The sequence below is a fragment of the Oryctolagus cuniculus genome, chromosome 3 (assembly GCF_051225735.1).
Source record: "Oryctolagus cuniculus isolate XC-2025 breed Fujian yellow rabbit chromosome 3, ASM5122573v1, whole genome shotgun sequence".
Classification (NCBI taxonomy): domain Eukaryota; kingdom Metazoa; phylum Chordata; class Mammalia; order Lagomorpha; family Leporidae; genus Oryctolagus; species Oryctolagus cuniculus.
The window spans coordinates 8,995,129-9,011,565 of record NC_142869.1 but is presented as its reverse complement, the minus strand read 5'-3'; the positions used below and the strand labels follow the sequence as shown (position 1 = coordinate 9,011,565).

Sequence of the window (16,437 nt, the reverse complement as noted above, 5' to 3'; positions counted from 1 at the left end):
AAGTCACAGGGCTACCTCTGAATCTTTTGTCTCCTGCTATGTTCTCCACTATCTGCCTCCCAAAGCTAAGATCACGGCATGACTCACCAAAACGAGCTTTCCAAAAGCCACCCATGTAAGCACATATTAATTATCAGAAGACCCTCTAATGTGTTTAATAAAATTGACCATGTAGGATAATGCTGTTTATTAAAAATATAGTCAGGGAGAAGGAAGTCAGTGCATTTATGCAATTTTACATACACATCTGTAGTTTGAGGTTCCATTATTCCAACAGTTCATATAAATCACTGTTTGAGATAAAAGGAAAAAAATGCTTTACAGGAGATCAGCAATTGGTTATAGTTTGGTAATATGAGTAGACTTGTAGTAAAAATAAAACCACCTCTTCCATTATTAAAGAATGTCTCCTTTATGCAGAATGAGTCTTCAGAGTCAAGAACTTTTCCTTGCATAAGAACGGCTGACTTTAAGTTCCTGGAAAACACCCCATTCTGTTTTCCATATTATATATATATAAATGCTCTATTTTGTCGGGATTCTTTTTTTTGAGGTAACAAAGGAAGCATCTTGAGTGACTTGTCACTGAGTTATCCTTTGCTGTGAATGCCAACTACTGCAACGTCAAGGCCAAGACGCATACAAGATCATTTCTCTGATAGTCATAAATACAGATGACATTTCCAACAACGTTCTCATTACAGCAGGGACACCAGAATGGATGCAGAGAGCCTGCAATCAGCCAAGGCTCACTCAGCTTTGCTGATGGGGAATCCACAATAGCATTCCAAGTCCCCCGCCCCACAAAAGGACTCGTTCATCAACGTATTTTCACATTGCCTCATCAAGTCTCATTTTCCTGGAATGTCAATGACATCCCCATTTCCTGAGCTCATTCTCACAGATAGGATGAATCAGAGGGAAACTGATCAACTTCTAACCTTAACTGTGGAAAACCAAGAGATGGATCTAACTTCTTGTATGCACAAGTCAGTGCTTGCCCCTTGGCCCTCTCAGATGCCCTAGGAAGTCGGTCCAGGGCAGGAAGCAAGTGGCCACTGAGTCGGCTGCACCACTCCTCTCCAACTCAAGAGAACAGCCAAACCCAGAAAGGACAGACACTGAGCATGCCGCCACCTTCTTTGCAGACTGCTATGGTCCAAGGAAGTTCTCTGTCAGTACAAACACAGGGAAGCAGAACTGCACCCAAGAAAGAAATGTGAAAGCTATCTGCTGGATTTGGCTGAGATCATCTAGAACTCAACTCCTTGTCTGTCCCCAATTAAACTACCTAGAATGTATAGTTCACTTCTTGGGGGTAAGAGAGGAGATTACATTGAGCTACCTCTCCTTCCTTCTTAAAGTAGAAGAGTTGAAACACCTGTTCTCATATCTAAAGTGGACCAAATCTGTTAACTGAATGACCACACAGATTCAGTGCCCCTGTGACCAACATCTGCCTGAGTCCATCCAAGAGCAAGAGTCAAGGAACAAGAGAAGCTTGGTTGCTACCCATCTGTGTGTTTAGAGCATACCAGGAAATCTGTGCTTGTTGACAAGACTACCAAGCAAATAAATTTAATGTGTTAGTGGAGTAATAGCAAATGGAGTATGTGTCTTTTTCCTATAATGCATTATTAAGGCCTCTGCCAACAGAGACTGCTTTAAAAAGAGAAGGGTTTTCCCGCCCCACAAACTCCAACAGTAAGCTGAAGACCAAAAGCTTACAAACAGAAAATCCACCGGGTTTGAAATACTCAAGACTCCAGAGCAATCAATGAGGCCAAACCTGCCAGGGCCACAACGTGGATAAAATGTCAAATACAGATTTTTAATAGGAAACATTGTTTATACATATTTAAACAGAACTCTTTAAAAAAAGGGGGGGGGGGAATGAAATGCTATGTTCACACATAAGCCTTTGTGCTTAGCTCATAAAATAGGTATCAGAACAGCTGAAAACAAGTTGGTTCAGTCATTCTCTTGAAGCAGCTATTCACCTGCCACACTGCCGGTGGTGAAATCGCAGAACCCAACTCCCGGGACATCAGGTAAAGCCACTGCTCAAAGCCTCTGCAAGGACAGAGAGACTTCCCCTGCCACCAACTCCTCTGATGGCTCCCTCCCACTGAATAAGGGTCTCTGTCCCCATAGCTGTCAGATGTTTCCATATAAGGCTAGTGACATATACAAGGGCTTCTCTGTCCATAAGACTTCAGAAGAATGAATGAAAGAAAAATGATTTCTCAAAGTTCAATTAAAACAAAAAACCTTGAGCCATCTTCTTCATTTTGAAAAGGATGAAGTATGAAAATTTCTCTCAAATTCAGGCAAACAGGCTTAATTTTGAACCTTAGGAGGAAGGGCTTTCTTTCCATTTTCTTTCTACTTGTTCTGTCTCCAAGTTACTATCAAACTGAATAGCAAACTCAGCCGTGACTGTAATGCTCTTGCGCTGAACACGTCTGCACAACAGCACAGCCTGCATACAGCACCGAAGGTGACACAAATGTTACTTATTTTCTGGTGAAACAGAAACCTGATGGATTACTGCAGATTTGAAATCAGCAGAGAGAACTGGACAGCACTGCTTACAGGCGCTTCCCTCTCTGTGGAGACAAAGGTGGAACAAAGGCTTTGTCCTAGGTGAGTACTGGGGGAAGAGGGGAGTGCACTAAAGGAAGAAACCCATGAACAAAAGCTGCAACCAAGGACAGGGGAGAAAAAACTGCTATCCCACAGGAAGGGAGAACCGCTCCTTTTGTTTAAACCTTTGCATCCACTTAAAATGCCCTGGCCAGGCCAAGCTGTAGACTTTTTAATGTATACAAAAGAAACGACCTTGAGTAACTGAGCTGCGGTGGGCAGCTGCTGCCAGAACTGCAATGTCCAGTCCTAGTCAGGGTAAAGGGCCAGTTAACACCCTACAGCTAGCTTAAAACTGATCTCTAAGAAAGCCTACTTAGTTACAAAGGCTGAACTAATAGTGACAAGAGATTTCAATTCAATGAATCTTAAATTATGTCTCAATTTGAGAGAACACCGGACAACAAAAGCCATGGCTAATGGAAATGTAACATCTGTGAGTGCTCCATACAAACAGCCGTGTGAACTACACAATCATGAATCCCAGAGAGAAGATCAGAGGAACTGGAAAGCAGAGAGCTAGTGGACTAAAGTCTACTGTCAAGTTCACGGGAGCTTCAATGTCTGTACTTCTGTACAAGAGTTGTCTTTGGAGGAAACAAGACTGCAGACTTAGCTAGATGGATACACACAGCCCAAGATTAAACTGCACAGCGACATTTATTGTTCCAGCCTGGAAAAACATCCCTTTTTAAATTTCACACAGCAAAGCAAGTTAAAAACTTCACTCATCAAATAAATGATAATTTAAACAAGAACTTGCTAAAGAAACCTCATCACAACAACGTTTTAGGGCCTGATCACTTTAAGTCCATGGGGCCATCAATGAATATCAACCAAGTGTCTCTTACAATCTGCAAGCCGTTTTTCCTACAACAAGAAGGCGTAACATGTTTCCTTGACTCAGGTGATACATTTAGAAAAGAACTCATGATTCTCCTTTGCTGTAACAGGCAGACACTGACTTCCTGCTGCCATCAGGAGAGATGGAATGACTGCTGCCCTTCTCGTGCTGCTGTCAGCAGTTTGTCTCGCATTATCTCAATGCTCGAATAGTCCGGCAGTTTGAGATAGTTCACACAGGTCATCACAGAGGGTAAGAAGTCATCTGGGTTTTCTGTTGACTCGAATGTCTTCCGGACAATTGTCAAAGGTGGATTCAGACTCCGGAATCCTGATTGAGAGAAGAAGCAGACAGACCAAGGTACTTACTATTTTCAGTGCTACTAGAAATAGCGCATATACAGTAGCATTACAATGCTATGTAAAAGCATTACACGGCTTCACTGCACTCTATTCCCACACACAAAGGGTATTCTTCCTTCTGGCCTGGCAGCTTTCTAGTTTGGAAACTGTACATTTAAACACGTGGTTAGTGCACAGAACCTGCTCTATTAATTTATCATAATCACTGCATAACACAGCTAACAGTTCTTAATGCCTTTGGATTTTCATTGTATTTTGAAACCAAGTATCAATCCAATGTATACTAAGACACATTTCTGAAAATTCAGATGTTAGACCCCTCTGTCCTTTGTTTGAACAGCCTAGCACGTTAAGTGCATTCGATGCGCATGAGACAATCCCTCGGCGTTTTCCTGCCAGTGTGTGCTCAGCGAACTGCACAACCAACTGAAGACTCAGAAACCTGACACTGGAGCACCTGAGAGACCAATCTCCAGCTGCTGGTATGGGAACTTCACACACAGCCCCACTCCCCCACAGGCAGACTAAATGCTGAGCGACAGCACAGCACCCACCTCCAACAGGCAATCTTGGGCTCCCGGTCACAAACTGGAGAAATAACCTCTGCTGCTCATTATCAAAACTACTGAGAATCTCAAACAGGAACTTCACAGCCCGACTACAACAGAAAGAAACACACCAAAATTATCTCATTGTGTCCCACAGCTTGCAACCACATCCCATGACTGACTTGCGAACTCGGACAATCAGTTATCAGTCTAAAGTACGATGACATGAATTCCATTATAATGCCCTCTGCAACTGAACGTTTTTGTTGTACAGCTGAAATTCAAACGGAATAACTGATCTGGTATTACGCAGGTATCTCTACTTGACCATATTCATTAATGGAAACAAATCTGCAATCACATTTTCAGGAAGATACTTGGCAAAAAAACTCTTGAGTCTTCAGTTGTGAGACAAACTTTCCTTTAACAGTACACAAATTAAAAATAATTCCGCAAACTTTTGTACACAAACACCTCTCAATTCTTGACTACAAACTGAGAATCAAGTAGGTTCCAGTACGCACCTGTCGTGAGTATAACCGTGATCAGGCCTGCAGCACTCCATCAACGTCTTTGCATCCCACGTGTCTGCTTTACTGCCACATAGCAGTTGATCCAGCTGTGAGTTTAGGGGTGAAGAATTACTACAGAAACATTTGTACACCCGAGTGAAAACAAAGGTCTATGTGTACTGAGTAAGTATTATTTCCCGGGGTGGATGACTGGCCTGGAGTTTAAGATGCCCACATCTCACACCGCAGTGCCTGTGTTTGTGTCGTGGCTCTGGACTCCAGCTTCCTCCCAGACCCTGGGAGACAGCAGTGATGGCTCAAGTTACCTGGGTTTTTGTAACCCTTGCAAGACCTGGACTGAATTCCCAGCTCCTGCCTCCAGCCTCAGCCATTACTAGAATGTGGAGAGTGAATCAGCAGATGGGAGCATCTGCTCCTTGTCTCTTAAACAAACTCTGGGAGATAATTATTTTCAGCAGTTGCTCAGGCTCTCTCCGTGTATTCGCAATAGCTCCTCAGTAAGTACCCTGCCCACCTGCAGCAGACTAGTTCTAGAGAAGGCTTGAACCTCAGACACACACCTGATCCTGATCCTGATCCTGATCCTGGACTTGAGCTTTCCTAACTGCTCTCATTACTTCAGAAGCTTTCAAGTTGATAAACAGCTTTTCACTCAGAGGATTTTATAAATCCTAGCTTTCAGAAACACAGAATATGCAACAACAAAGTCTAGATAAAGGGAAAACTAAATGGAGGAAGGCAATGCCGTGGCTCAGTAGGCTAACTCAATGCCTGTGGTGCCGGCATCCCATATGGGCACTGGTTCTAGTCCCCACTGCTCCTCTTCCAATACAGCTTTCTGCTGTGGCCTGGGAAAGCAGTAGAAGATGGCCCAAGTCTTTGGGCCCCTGCACCCACATGGGAGACTAGGAAGCAGCAGCTGAGTCCTGCTTTGGATTGGGGCAGCTCCAGCCATTGCGGCCATTTGGGGAGTGAACAAACGGATGGAGACCTTTATCTCTCCCTCTCACTGTCTGTAACTCTACCTCTCAAATAAATAAAATTTAAAAAAAAAAACTAAATGGAGAGAGAAGTGGGAGAATGGTGAACTGAAATATTAATAAATGAGCAGATTTGGGGCCAGCACTGTGTAGTAGTGTGTAAAGCAGCCTCCTGCAGTGCTGGCATCCCATATGGGTGCAGGTTTGAGTCCTGGCTGCTCCACTTCCGATCCTGCTCTCTGTTATGGCCTGGGAAAGCAGTAGAAGATGACCAAAGTGCTTGGGCCCCTGCACCTGCAAAGCTCCAGGTTCCTGGCTTTGGACTGGCCCAGCTCTGGCTGTTGTAACCATTTGGGAAGTGAATCAACAGATTAAAGACCTCTCCCTCTCCCTCTTTCTCTTTCTCTCTCTGCAACTCTGCCTTTCAAAAAAATAAATAAATCTTGAAAAAAAAAAAAAAATGAACAGCAGGTTTGATACTTGCCAAAGAGAGGTAAATTTGTACTGTCCGGACACTACAGAAGGCAAGAAATGTTTTTGTATCCTTGGAAGATCTGCCATCAGTTTCAATTAGACCATTTTTTCTCTGATTAACTGCCCATTTGTGGAAGACTGCATACTTTTGAGAAAAATCCATTTTGGGGCAAGTAAAATTCTATGTCTGCTGTGGGTTCCTCACGGTCAGGTACCTTAGAGATCTTAGTTTTCATTCTCCAATGTAAGCAGGGATAATCCCAACAGTCAGATCAGATACAGTAACCTCACCCAGCTAGGTGATAAAGACCTGATTCAAGCCCGGAATGACCTATGTTGCTCTAAATTCCAGGCACATCACAACACAGCAAGCATAAGTCAAAGTGAACATACAGTAACAACTAAGATCTAAATTCTGTCACTCAAAGACTTCCAGAGTTAGTAAAAAATGCATTTTCTAAAACTGGTATTTAAAAAATAACAAAAAGGTTTCCAAACTGGGCAAACTTTGATAATTTAAAATGTCTCATCGAGTACAGGAGATTTAGCTTAATCACTGTAGTGACCTGAGTGTCTCTTCCCTGTGATGTCCCCGGCCAGGAGTCCAGAAGCACCTAGAGGATGCTGCACACCACACAAGCCCCATTCTCCAGGGACCCACCAGGCTCTCAGCAGACAAGTGCCATTTACACTTTCTCTCTCCCACAGGGATGACCCCTGCTCCCCAAGAGGGGCACCTACCGAATATTATTCCTTGCTCAAGAAATTTGTATTCCCAGAACATTCATACCCTGTTCCCGAACCTGCACTGTTGCAACAGCAGGGTCTTTGACTAGATGGCACAGAAACACTAAGATTGCCATCAGTACAGAAGCAGATAAGATCATTTGTTTCAGATGTAAGCTACTCACTTCCTCTGGGTAGAAGTACTGAAGATGACTGAGTGGGAAAACTGATTCAAATCCATCCCGGAAGGAATCAAATTGCCTAGAAACACCTTCATTCAGTGCCCAGAATATAACCAGCTGCAAAAAGAAAAGTTTTTTTTTTTTAAAGAAAAAAACAGTGATATAATTTCACATCCATTTGCTATTAAATATATGGCAAAATACAGTGGAACATCCTTCTGGATATCTTAAAGACAATTTATAGGGCTCAAGTGTCACAGGGGTGAAGCTGCTGCTTAGAGGAGGCTTGCTTCCCACATCGGAGTACCTGCACCCTGGCACATGATGGCTCAAAACTTGAGTCCCTGCCACCCACGTGGAAGACCCAATTGAGTTCTGGGCTCTGACCTTCAGCCTGGCCCAGCACTGGCTGTTGTAGCCATATGGGGAGAAAATTAACAGATAGAAGATCTCTTTCAAATAAAATGAAAATAAAGTTTTTAAAAGTTATTGTCATTCAAGTATCTTGTAGAAAACTATATGAATTGGTTAGTGAGGTCAACTAAATTGGGGCATGGCCAAAAAGAAATATAAACCATGTCACATGCATTTGTATTTAGTGAGTTTTCAAATTCACATATGTAAAACCCTTGCAGTGTAGTTATATTACCTATGAAATGAGAAGGAAATTAAAATTTCTGAAGAGGATAAAATGCTGAGAACTAAAGATAATGCTTCAAGAGTCACAATTCACAATTTAATGTGAAATGCTTAATTCTAAATCCTGCTAAATTCTCACAACTCAAACTTTGTAGAGTGTGTGTCCTGCTCCTAGAAGCAGGCAAAGCCTGGAAATGCAGTCACACAAAACTGAAAGGTAAGACAAAGCAATTCTCACTGGTCCAGCATTACCTAATTATCAGTGATTCCAATCCACTGGTTATACAAAGAGCATATTCAAATAAAAATGAAAATACTAGGGTTTTTTGCATAGAAAAATGTAAGTACTACAAATTATTCTTAGAGAAACAATTTGGATGCCAACTCATTATTTGCTATTAAGCTAAAAACCAGCTTTCAGATGGCGGTCTAGGCTCCTGGCCTCAGCCTGACCCAGCTCTGACTACTGCAGGCGTTAGACAAGTGAACCAGCACAGGGAATATCTGTAAGAGTGCGTGTCTCGCTCTGCCTTTCAATCAGTTATAGTTGTGAATCCAATGCTCTTTCCACCCAACAGCACGAATAAACCAAAACAAATTTTCCAACACTATTAATAAAGATCTATCTTGGTTACAATTTAAAATATAATTTGTATTCAATATAAATTATTTTCCCTAGAACAGGCAGATATAGTCTAGGACCACAAACTAGTCATTGGAGAGTTCCCACCAAATATGTAAGCACACTCGTATACGGGGTGAGTAATTCCTCCCAGCCGCTGCCTTAAAGAAAAGGCAGAAAAGCAGCTGAGGACACAGTGATGGCTCCTTAACAGTCATGCTTGGTAACAGATGATTTACGGTTATACAAGGTATCACGAAATACCTAACAGGTTCTCTCAAGAACAAATAGAAGCTAAGGCCTTAAAAAGTGGCCTTCGTGAGCTGAACCAGGAAGGGGTAAGACTTCAAGTCAAAGGCCATGCAAGCAGAAGCTAAGTGACACTAGCATGTGCTTCATCGGACAAAGTCCCTTCCCTCTCCTCCCTTAGGGGAATGCAAACGAGCAAAGACCTAAATCCACAAGGTCAGTGTGTCCCCCAAAGCAGCACAATTACATACTCTCAGATACTCCTCTAAATTGTGGATCGTGACGGGTATATCCTTCCCTCCTTTCTTCAGCTCAATGTTGGGAAACCCAGGCAGAGTGAAATCCAATCCTAGATCTTCCACTGAGCAACCATTCATGGTCAGGGTCTCTAATGCATACTGTAGACTCTCTTTGGTCTAAAAAGCAAAAGGAATGAGAATTTATTCACATTCATGTCTTTGTGTTTATAAAGCAAGTCATTCAAGCACTGTGGCACAGCGGGGTTAAGCTGCCGTCTACTGTGCCGACATCTTATATGGGAACCAATTCAAGTCCAAGCTGCTCCACTTCCAATCCAGCTCCCTGCTAATGCTCCTGGGAAAGCAGAGGAGAATGGCCTAAGTGCTGGGGCTCCTGCACACATGTGAGAGACCTAGATGAAGCTCCTGCCTTCAGTCTAAACCTGCCTTCAGAGCACACCAATGGATGGAAGATTTCTGTCTCTGTCTTTCCTGCTCTCACTCTTTGTAACTCTGCCTTTCAAATAAATAAATCTTTTCCCCCCAAAAGCCGTGTGTGGGAAAGCTCAGGCTGTAAAGACCATTTTTTTCAGATTTACGTTAGCCAAATATTCAAGAGGAAATATGTACATTTCTTTAAGACACAGAGACTTTATGGCTTCAGTGAGTTAGACAGTAGTATACAAGTGTGATTGCCAAGTGTTACCTTTTACTTGACTGGTTCAGAGACAAACCTAAGTTTTAAGAAGTTGGAGAGAGGCCGGCGCCATGGCTCACTAGGCTAATCCTCCGCCTTGCGGCGTGTGCACACCAGGTTCTAGTCCCGGTCGGGCCACCGGATTCTGTCCCGGTTGACCCTCTTCCAGGCCAGCTCTCTGCTGTGGCCCGGGAAGGCAGTGGAGGATGGCCCAAGTCCTTGGGCCCTGCACCCCATGGGAGACCAGGAGAAGCACCTGGCTCCTGCCATCAGATCAGCGCGGTGCGCCGGCCTCAGCGCGCCAGCCGTGGCGGCCATTGGAGGGTGAACCAACGGCAAAAAGGAAGACCTTTCTGTCTCTCTCTCACTGTCCACTCCACCTGTCAATAGGCTAATCCTCCGCCTGTGGGGCCGGCACACCGGGTTCTAGTCTGGGTCGGGGTGCCAGATTCTGTCCTGGTCGCTCCTCTTCCTGTCCAACTCTCTGCTGTGGCCCAGGAGTACAGTGGAGGATGGCCTAAGTCCTTGGGCCCTGCACTCGCATGGGAGACCAGGAGAAGCACCTGGCTCCTGGCTTCGGATCAGCGCAGTGTGCTGCGGCTGGCCACTGGGGATTGAACCAACAGAAGATTAAGGCCTTTCTGTGTCTGTCTCTCTCTCTCTCTCTCTCCCCCGCTCTGTCCAATCTGTTAAAAAAAAAAAAAAAAATTGGAGAGAATGGCAAAGGCAAAGAGAGGAAAAGTGGCTTTCCTCAGCCCAAAGGGACTGGAGTGAGGCTGGATTACAACTCATGGAGGGAATTTAAATGAAGTATAAGGTCTGAGAGTGACAGCTAAAATTTACTAAGAGAAAGGACATGTAGAAAAACACTTTTAAAGTTTTAAAAGTCACTTTTTCTGATTTTCTTATCAGAAAATTGGTAAACTAAAAAAATTTATTTATTTTTATTGATTTGACAGGTAGAGTTATTATAGACAGTGAGAGAGAGACAGAGAGAAAGGTCTTCCCTCCGTTGGTTCACCCCCCAAGCGGCCGCTACAGCCAGCGCTGCGCCTATCCAAAGCCAGGAGCCAGGTGCTTCCTCCTTGTCTCCCATGAGGGTGCAGGGCCCAAGCACTTGGGCCATCCTCCACTGCACTCCCGGGCCACAGCAGAGAGCTGGATTGGAAGAGGAGCAAACAGGACTAGAACCCGGCGCCCATATGGGATGCCAGCACCACAGGCAGAGGATTAACCAAGTGAGTCATGGCGCCGGCCCTAAAAATTTTTAATGAGGTACAACTTGTCAACTTTTGTCTTCAAGTATCTTGCCAAAGTTTCATGAAGACTTTCTTCAATTTTTTTTCTTTGAGAACAAGCTTTACCATTAACTCTCATTGAGGAAAGAGGTCCTGCATGGGGAGTGAGTGCACAGTGAATCCTATTGGTAATTTTTTTTTTTTTTTTTTTTTTTTTTTTTTTTTTTTGACAGGCAGAGTGGACAGTGAGAGAGACAGGCAGAGAGAAAGGTCTTCCTTTTGCCGTTGGTTCACCCTCCAATGGCCGCCACGGCTGGCGCGCTGCGGCCAGCGCACCGCGCTGATCCGAAGGCAGGAGCCAGGTGCTTCTCCTGGTCTCCCATGGGGTGCAGGGCCCAAGGACTTGGGCCATCCTCCACTGCCTTCCCGGGCCACAGCAGAGAGCTGGCCTGGAAGAGGGGCAACCGGGACAGACTCTGGCGCCCCGACCGGGACTAGAACCCTGTGTGCCGGCGCCGCTAGGGGGAGGATTAGCCTATTGAGCCGCGGCGCCGGCCCTATTGTTAATTTAACAATTAACACTCTGATGTATGACATCAGTGATCACCCGAGACTCCTGACATGAGCTGCCTAGGCTCTGGAAGACTTTTGAACCCATCCACAAACTCTGTCAGTATTTAGACAAGGCCATAAGCAAAGTGGAAGTTCTCTTCCCTTCAGAGAAAAGTATGAGCACTTCTTCAAATAAACCAATCTTTAAAAAGGCAGTCTTCATTACTCACTTTTTAAAGTACTTAACCTACTATTTGAGGGCTAAAAATCAAAGACCAATATGGAAAACTGCAAACTCTTATCTTTAAATGAAGACAGCCAGTATGGGGGTAGGAAGGCAATGGCTTTCCCAACTGGAGATGCGGCTCCGTATGGAATCTTCCAGGCTAAAGCCATCTTCCCTCTGCTGGTTCACACATCAGGTGACCTCAACAGCTGAGGCTGGGCCAGGGCACAGCCAGGAGCTCCATGTCAGTGGCAGTGACTCAAGTATTTGAGCCATCACGTGCTGCCTCCACTAACAGAAAGCTGGACTGGAAGCAGAAGAGGAGGTGGAGGGGCTGGTGCTGTGGTACAGTGGGTAAAGCTGCTGCCTGCAGTACCAGCACCCCATATGGGCACCGATTTGAGTCCCAGTCACTCCACTTCCCATCCAGCTCTCTGCTATGGCCTGGGAAAGCAGAAGATGGCCCAAGTCCTTTGGCCCCTACACCCACGTGGGAGATCTAGAAGAAGCTCCTGACTTCGGATCAGTAAAGCTCTGGTCAAGGTGGTCATCTGGGGAGTGAAATAGCAGATGGAATATCTCCTCTGTCTGACTCTCCCTCTCTCTTTTCAAATAAATAAATTAAAAACAAAAACAAAAACAGTATCTCATGTTTAACCCTTTCTTAATTTTCAGTGCATCATTTAAAGACAACAGGGCCAGTGCTGTGGCACAGAAGGTTAAAACCCTGGCCTGAAGTGCCAGATCCCAGATGGGTGCCGGTTCTAGTTCTGGCTGCTTCTCTTCTGATCCAGATATCTGCTATGGCCGGGGAAAGCAGCAGAAGATGGCCCAAGTCTTGGGGCCTCTGCACCCACATGGGAGACCCGGAAGAAGCTCCTGGCTTCGGGTCGGCATAGCTCTGGCCATTGCAGCCATTTGGGGAGCAAACCAGGGGATGGGAGACCCCTATCTCTGTTTCTACCTCTCTCTGTAACTCTTTCAAATAAATAAAATTAATCTTTAGAATAAATTAATCAAGACATCAGCCATCTGAAACAGTCTTCAGCCAAAAAAACCAAACAAACAAACGGAAAAAAAAAAAAAAAAAAAGCTCTCCATTTTAATGACCCACCCAAAGCTCTTCAACTGTTCCCACACTTCTATCACAGACTGAGGGAATCACTATTATGTTATGAAAGTCTTTTCTTGGGCCTCCACCTGCGATGCTGTAATCCCACGTAGGTACCATTTCAAGTCCCAGCTGCTTCACTTCCAATCCAGATCCCTGCTGATGTGCCTGGGAAGATGGCAGAGGATGGCCCAGGTACTTGAGCCCCTGCATCCACATGGGAGACCTAGACAGAGCTTCAGGCTGCTGGCTTTGGCCTGGACCAGCCCCGGCCATTGTGAACTTTTGGGGAATGAACCAGCAGATGAAAAAACAGTCTCTGTCTCTCTTCCTCCCTCTGTAACTCTGCTTTTCAGAAAGTATATGCCCCAGAGATACTGAAAAGGAACTTATTAGTTTCTCCAGACCTTACACAGTATATTAAAAGCCAAGTTCTAGCATATTTTCCATGTACCTTTTGAGAAGGTAAAGACAGAATCTGAGCCGGGTCAGCTTATCTGATGCTGCGTACTGTATAAAATAACAAGATGGGGTATTTCAGAATGCTACCAGGTTGAAAGGTGGTAAATATGGCAAATCAATTCCTTAAGTGTGGAATCTGTGCTATGCACCTTTCAACTTTTAGCATAACAGCATGCAGATAATCCAAGACAGAAGAACAGACAGCAAAAGAAACTACTAATGGAAATAACCACAGCACTCCACATCCAAGATAGGAACAGACATCTTGCAGGATGTGGGGTGTGGGCTCTGCAGCCTGGGTTTCAGTCCAGCGTATGGGTGCTCTAGATGTGCGAGTAAGAGCCCTCAGAATATCTGCCTTGGTTTTTCTCATTTGGAACAGAGACAACAAGAACATCAAACTCTCAGGATTGTAAGAGAAAATGAATTAATATATATGTATATGTAAGGCATGTGTAGCAATGCTGCGAGTTTTGCTTTCTTTTTTCTTCTGTTTTGTCTTGCTATTATTTACCTAAAAGACTATAAACACACAGTGTGGTAATTAGTTTATTTTATTTGAAAGGCATAGTTGGGGGGAGAGGAGAGGGAGAGGGAGAGGGAGAGAGGGAGAGAGGGACAGGGAGAGAGGGAGAGAGGGAGAGAGGGAGAGAGGGAGAGAGAGAGAGGGAGAGGGAGAGAGGGAGAGAGGGGGAGAGGGGGAGAGGGGGAGAGGGGGAGAGGGAGAGAGGGAGAGAGGGAGAGGGGAGAGAGGGAGAGAGGGAGAGAGGGAGAGAGGGAGAGGGAGAGAAAGGAAGAGACAGAGAAATCTTCCATCCACTGGTTTACTCTCCAACTGGCTGCAATGGCCAGAGCTAGGGCGGTCCAAAGCCAGGAACCAGGAGCTTCTTCTGGGTCTCAAACAGGGTTACGGGGCCCAAGTACCTGGATCATCAGCAGGGAACTAGAGCAGGACTTGAACCAGTGCCCAAGTGGGACGCAGGCATCACAGGCAGCAGCTTAACCTGCGATAGCACAGTGGCCCAGTGTAGTAGTTTAACTCATAAAGTTGGTCACCATGTCTAAGTGGTTCTAAAAACTCTGAAAGGATGGACATTGCATGGAAAAGGTTGATTTAGACTACTTAAATACTTATTTCTTTTAATAAATAAATGTGTTTCCAGAAAGTACCAATTAATAGTGGAGATAAATTGAATTCCCTTACAAATCAGCACCTCCCTGATGAGAAGGGCCCTCTACATCCACCATGCCTCTACTCTGGTAAGCACCTCTCTTGCTGACCAAGGTATCTGACACTCCCCCTTAAGAATCTCACTTCACTACTATTCGAGTTGACTTGGGCTGGCACTGTGGCGCAGTGGATTAAAGCCCTGGCCTGAAGCACTGGCATCCCATATGGGTGCCAGTTTTAGTCCAATCCAGCTCTCTGCTATGGCCTAGGATAGCAGAAGATGGCCCAAGTTCTTGGGCCCCTGCAACTGCATGGGAGACCTGGAAGAAGCTCCTGGTTCCTGGCTTCAGGTCGGCGCAGTTCCGGCCGTTGTGTCCATTTGGGGAGTGAACCTGCAGATAGACGACCTCTCTGTCTCTACCTCTCTCTCTAACTCTTTCAAATAAAATTAAATACTGGTCTATGTTACCTGCATGTATCTTATTTGCTAATCACCTGCTGTTACACTGATCCACTGTGAAATGAGTTTCAGTTAGTGTAACAATTAAGCTCTTCTAAGATATTAATCTAACAGTGGAGTCAAATACAAACCACTTAAAAAAGCCTCATCTTTCTAAACTGAAGAACTGACCCACTCACCCGCGTCTACGCATACCTGGGATTTATCTTGTTCAAGTCTTTTCTTCTGTCTGACGATGTCTTCTAGGTGATACACTGATCTGGCTACAACTGGGTCAATGTCAAACAAGTCATGTGACGTCAATGAAGTTTCCTGCCGTAGCATCCACTTATAGAAAGGTAAACCAAGAGGAAGGTCCACCTAAAAAAGAACATGCAAAACATTTTAACTGTCACACTGAGCTTCCAGAATCAGCTCAATTTTCTAAGAGATACTTCACGAGGTCATTCTGAAACGTCAAATAATCCCCAAGAAAGACAACAATATATTCATGAAATATTTCTTTCATCATGCAGAACTGATTAATCTCGAGTTGGGGCACTGAATCATTGTGAAAACACTTAGAATAGTGAAGAATTTCAAATAAACACCAACATTAAAAAGTAATTTTTTAATGGTGGAAGTGTATTCTCCCTGAGAGTACACAGTGCTCTTACGAATTTGACTCTAGGTTGCCAGTGCAGTGGCATCATGAGCTAAACTTCCACCTGCAACGCCCGCATCCCACATCAGCATCAGCTCAAGTCCTGGCTGCTCTTCTTCCAATTAAGTTTTCTGCTTGTGGCCTGGGAAAGCAGAAGATGGCCCAAGAAGCACTCGGGCCCTGCATCCACATAGGAGACCCAGAAGTTGTTCCCAGCTCCTGGCTGTGGATTGGCTCAGTTCTAGCTGTTGCAGCCATTTGAGGAGTAAATCAGTGGATGGAAGACGTTTCCGTCTCTCCCGCTGCCTGTAACTCTGCCTCTCAAATAAACAATAAATTTTTTTAAAGAATCTAACTATACCCAAATCTACTGTAGTCTCTACTAATATCCCTGAACTCCTGTGACTCAAGGAGTGGTTCACAAATTGGCTGGGCATCTCTGGGAGACAGTACAAAGATTCAGAATCTTGGGCAGGAAGACAGCCTCATCCCTGTCCTACTGAGTCAGAACAGATATTTCAAATAATTACCAAATAATTTAGGTGTAAATTTGGAAAAACCCCACTCTTTTAAAAAATACAGCGTTCACTATAGGGGACTGAGATACTTTGACAGATCACTTACACACCAAAACTGTAGGAACACAAATAATCCTAAACTTACCAATCTGAAATCCATGATAGCCTTGGCCATTAATTTTCCTAAGAATCGAAACTTCATCTTAACCTTTGCAATATGAGCTGGCTTAGCTGTCCTACCAAAGGGAAGTGCAAACAGGCCCTGGAGATTTTGAATGTACTTGGTCCCTTCTTGGCTTCCTGTAAGACAAGCAA

At 44.6% G+C, this 16,437-nt stretch overlaps 1 protein-coding gene across 40 annotated transcripts in view; it reads right to left on the bottom strand.

Moving 5' to 3' along the window:
* Positions 1–3,287: 3,287 nt before the first annotated feature.
* Positions 3,288–16,437, bottom strand: part of TRIP12 (thyroid hormone receptor interactor 12) — a 150,121-nt gene continuing 136,971 nt past the window's right edge. For all 40 annotated transcript variants that reach the window (XM_051849049.3, XM_089329771.1, XM_070070086.2 and 37 more), the window contains 7 exons: positions 16,268–16,422; positions 15,157–15,321; positions 9,057–9,221; positions 7,299–7,412; positions 4,925–5,019; positions 4,407–4,510; positions 3,288–3,820 (listed from right to left, as the gene is read on the bottom strand). In XM_051849049.3, the coding sequence (XP_051705009.1) occupies positions 3,624–3,820; positions 4,407–4,510; positions 4,925–5,019; positions 7,299–7,412; positions 9,057–9,221; positions 15,157–15,321; positions 16,268–16,422 (995 nt within the window). In that variant the 3' untranslated portion in view covers positions 3,288–3,623. The remainder of the gene's footprint in view (positions 3,821–4,406; positions 4,511–4,924; positions 5,020–7,298; positions 7,413–9,056; positions 9,222–15,156; positions 15,322–16,267; positions 16,423–16,437) is intronic.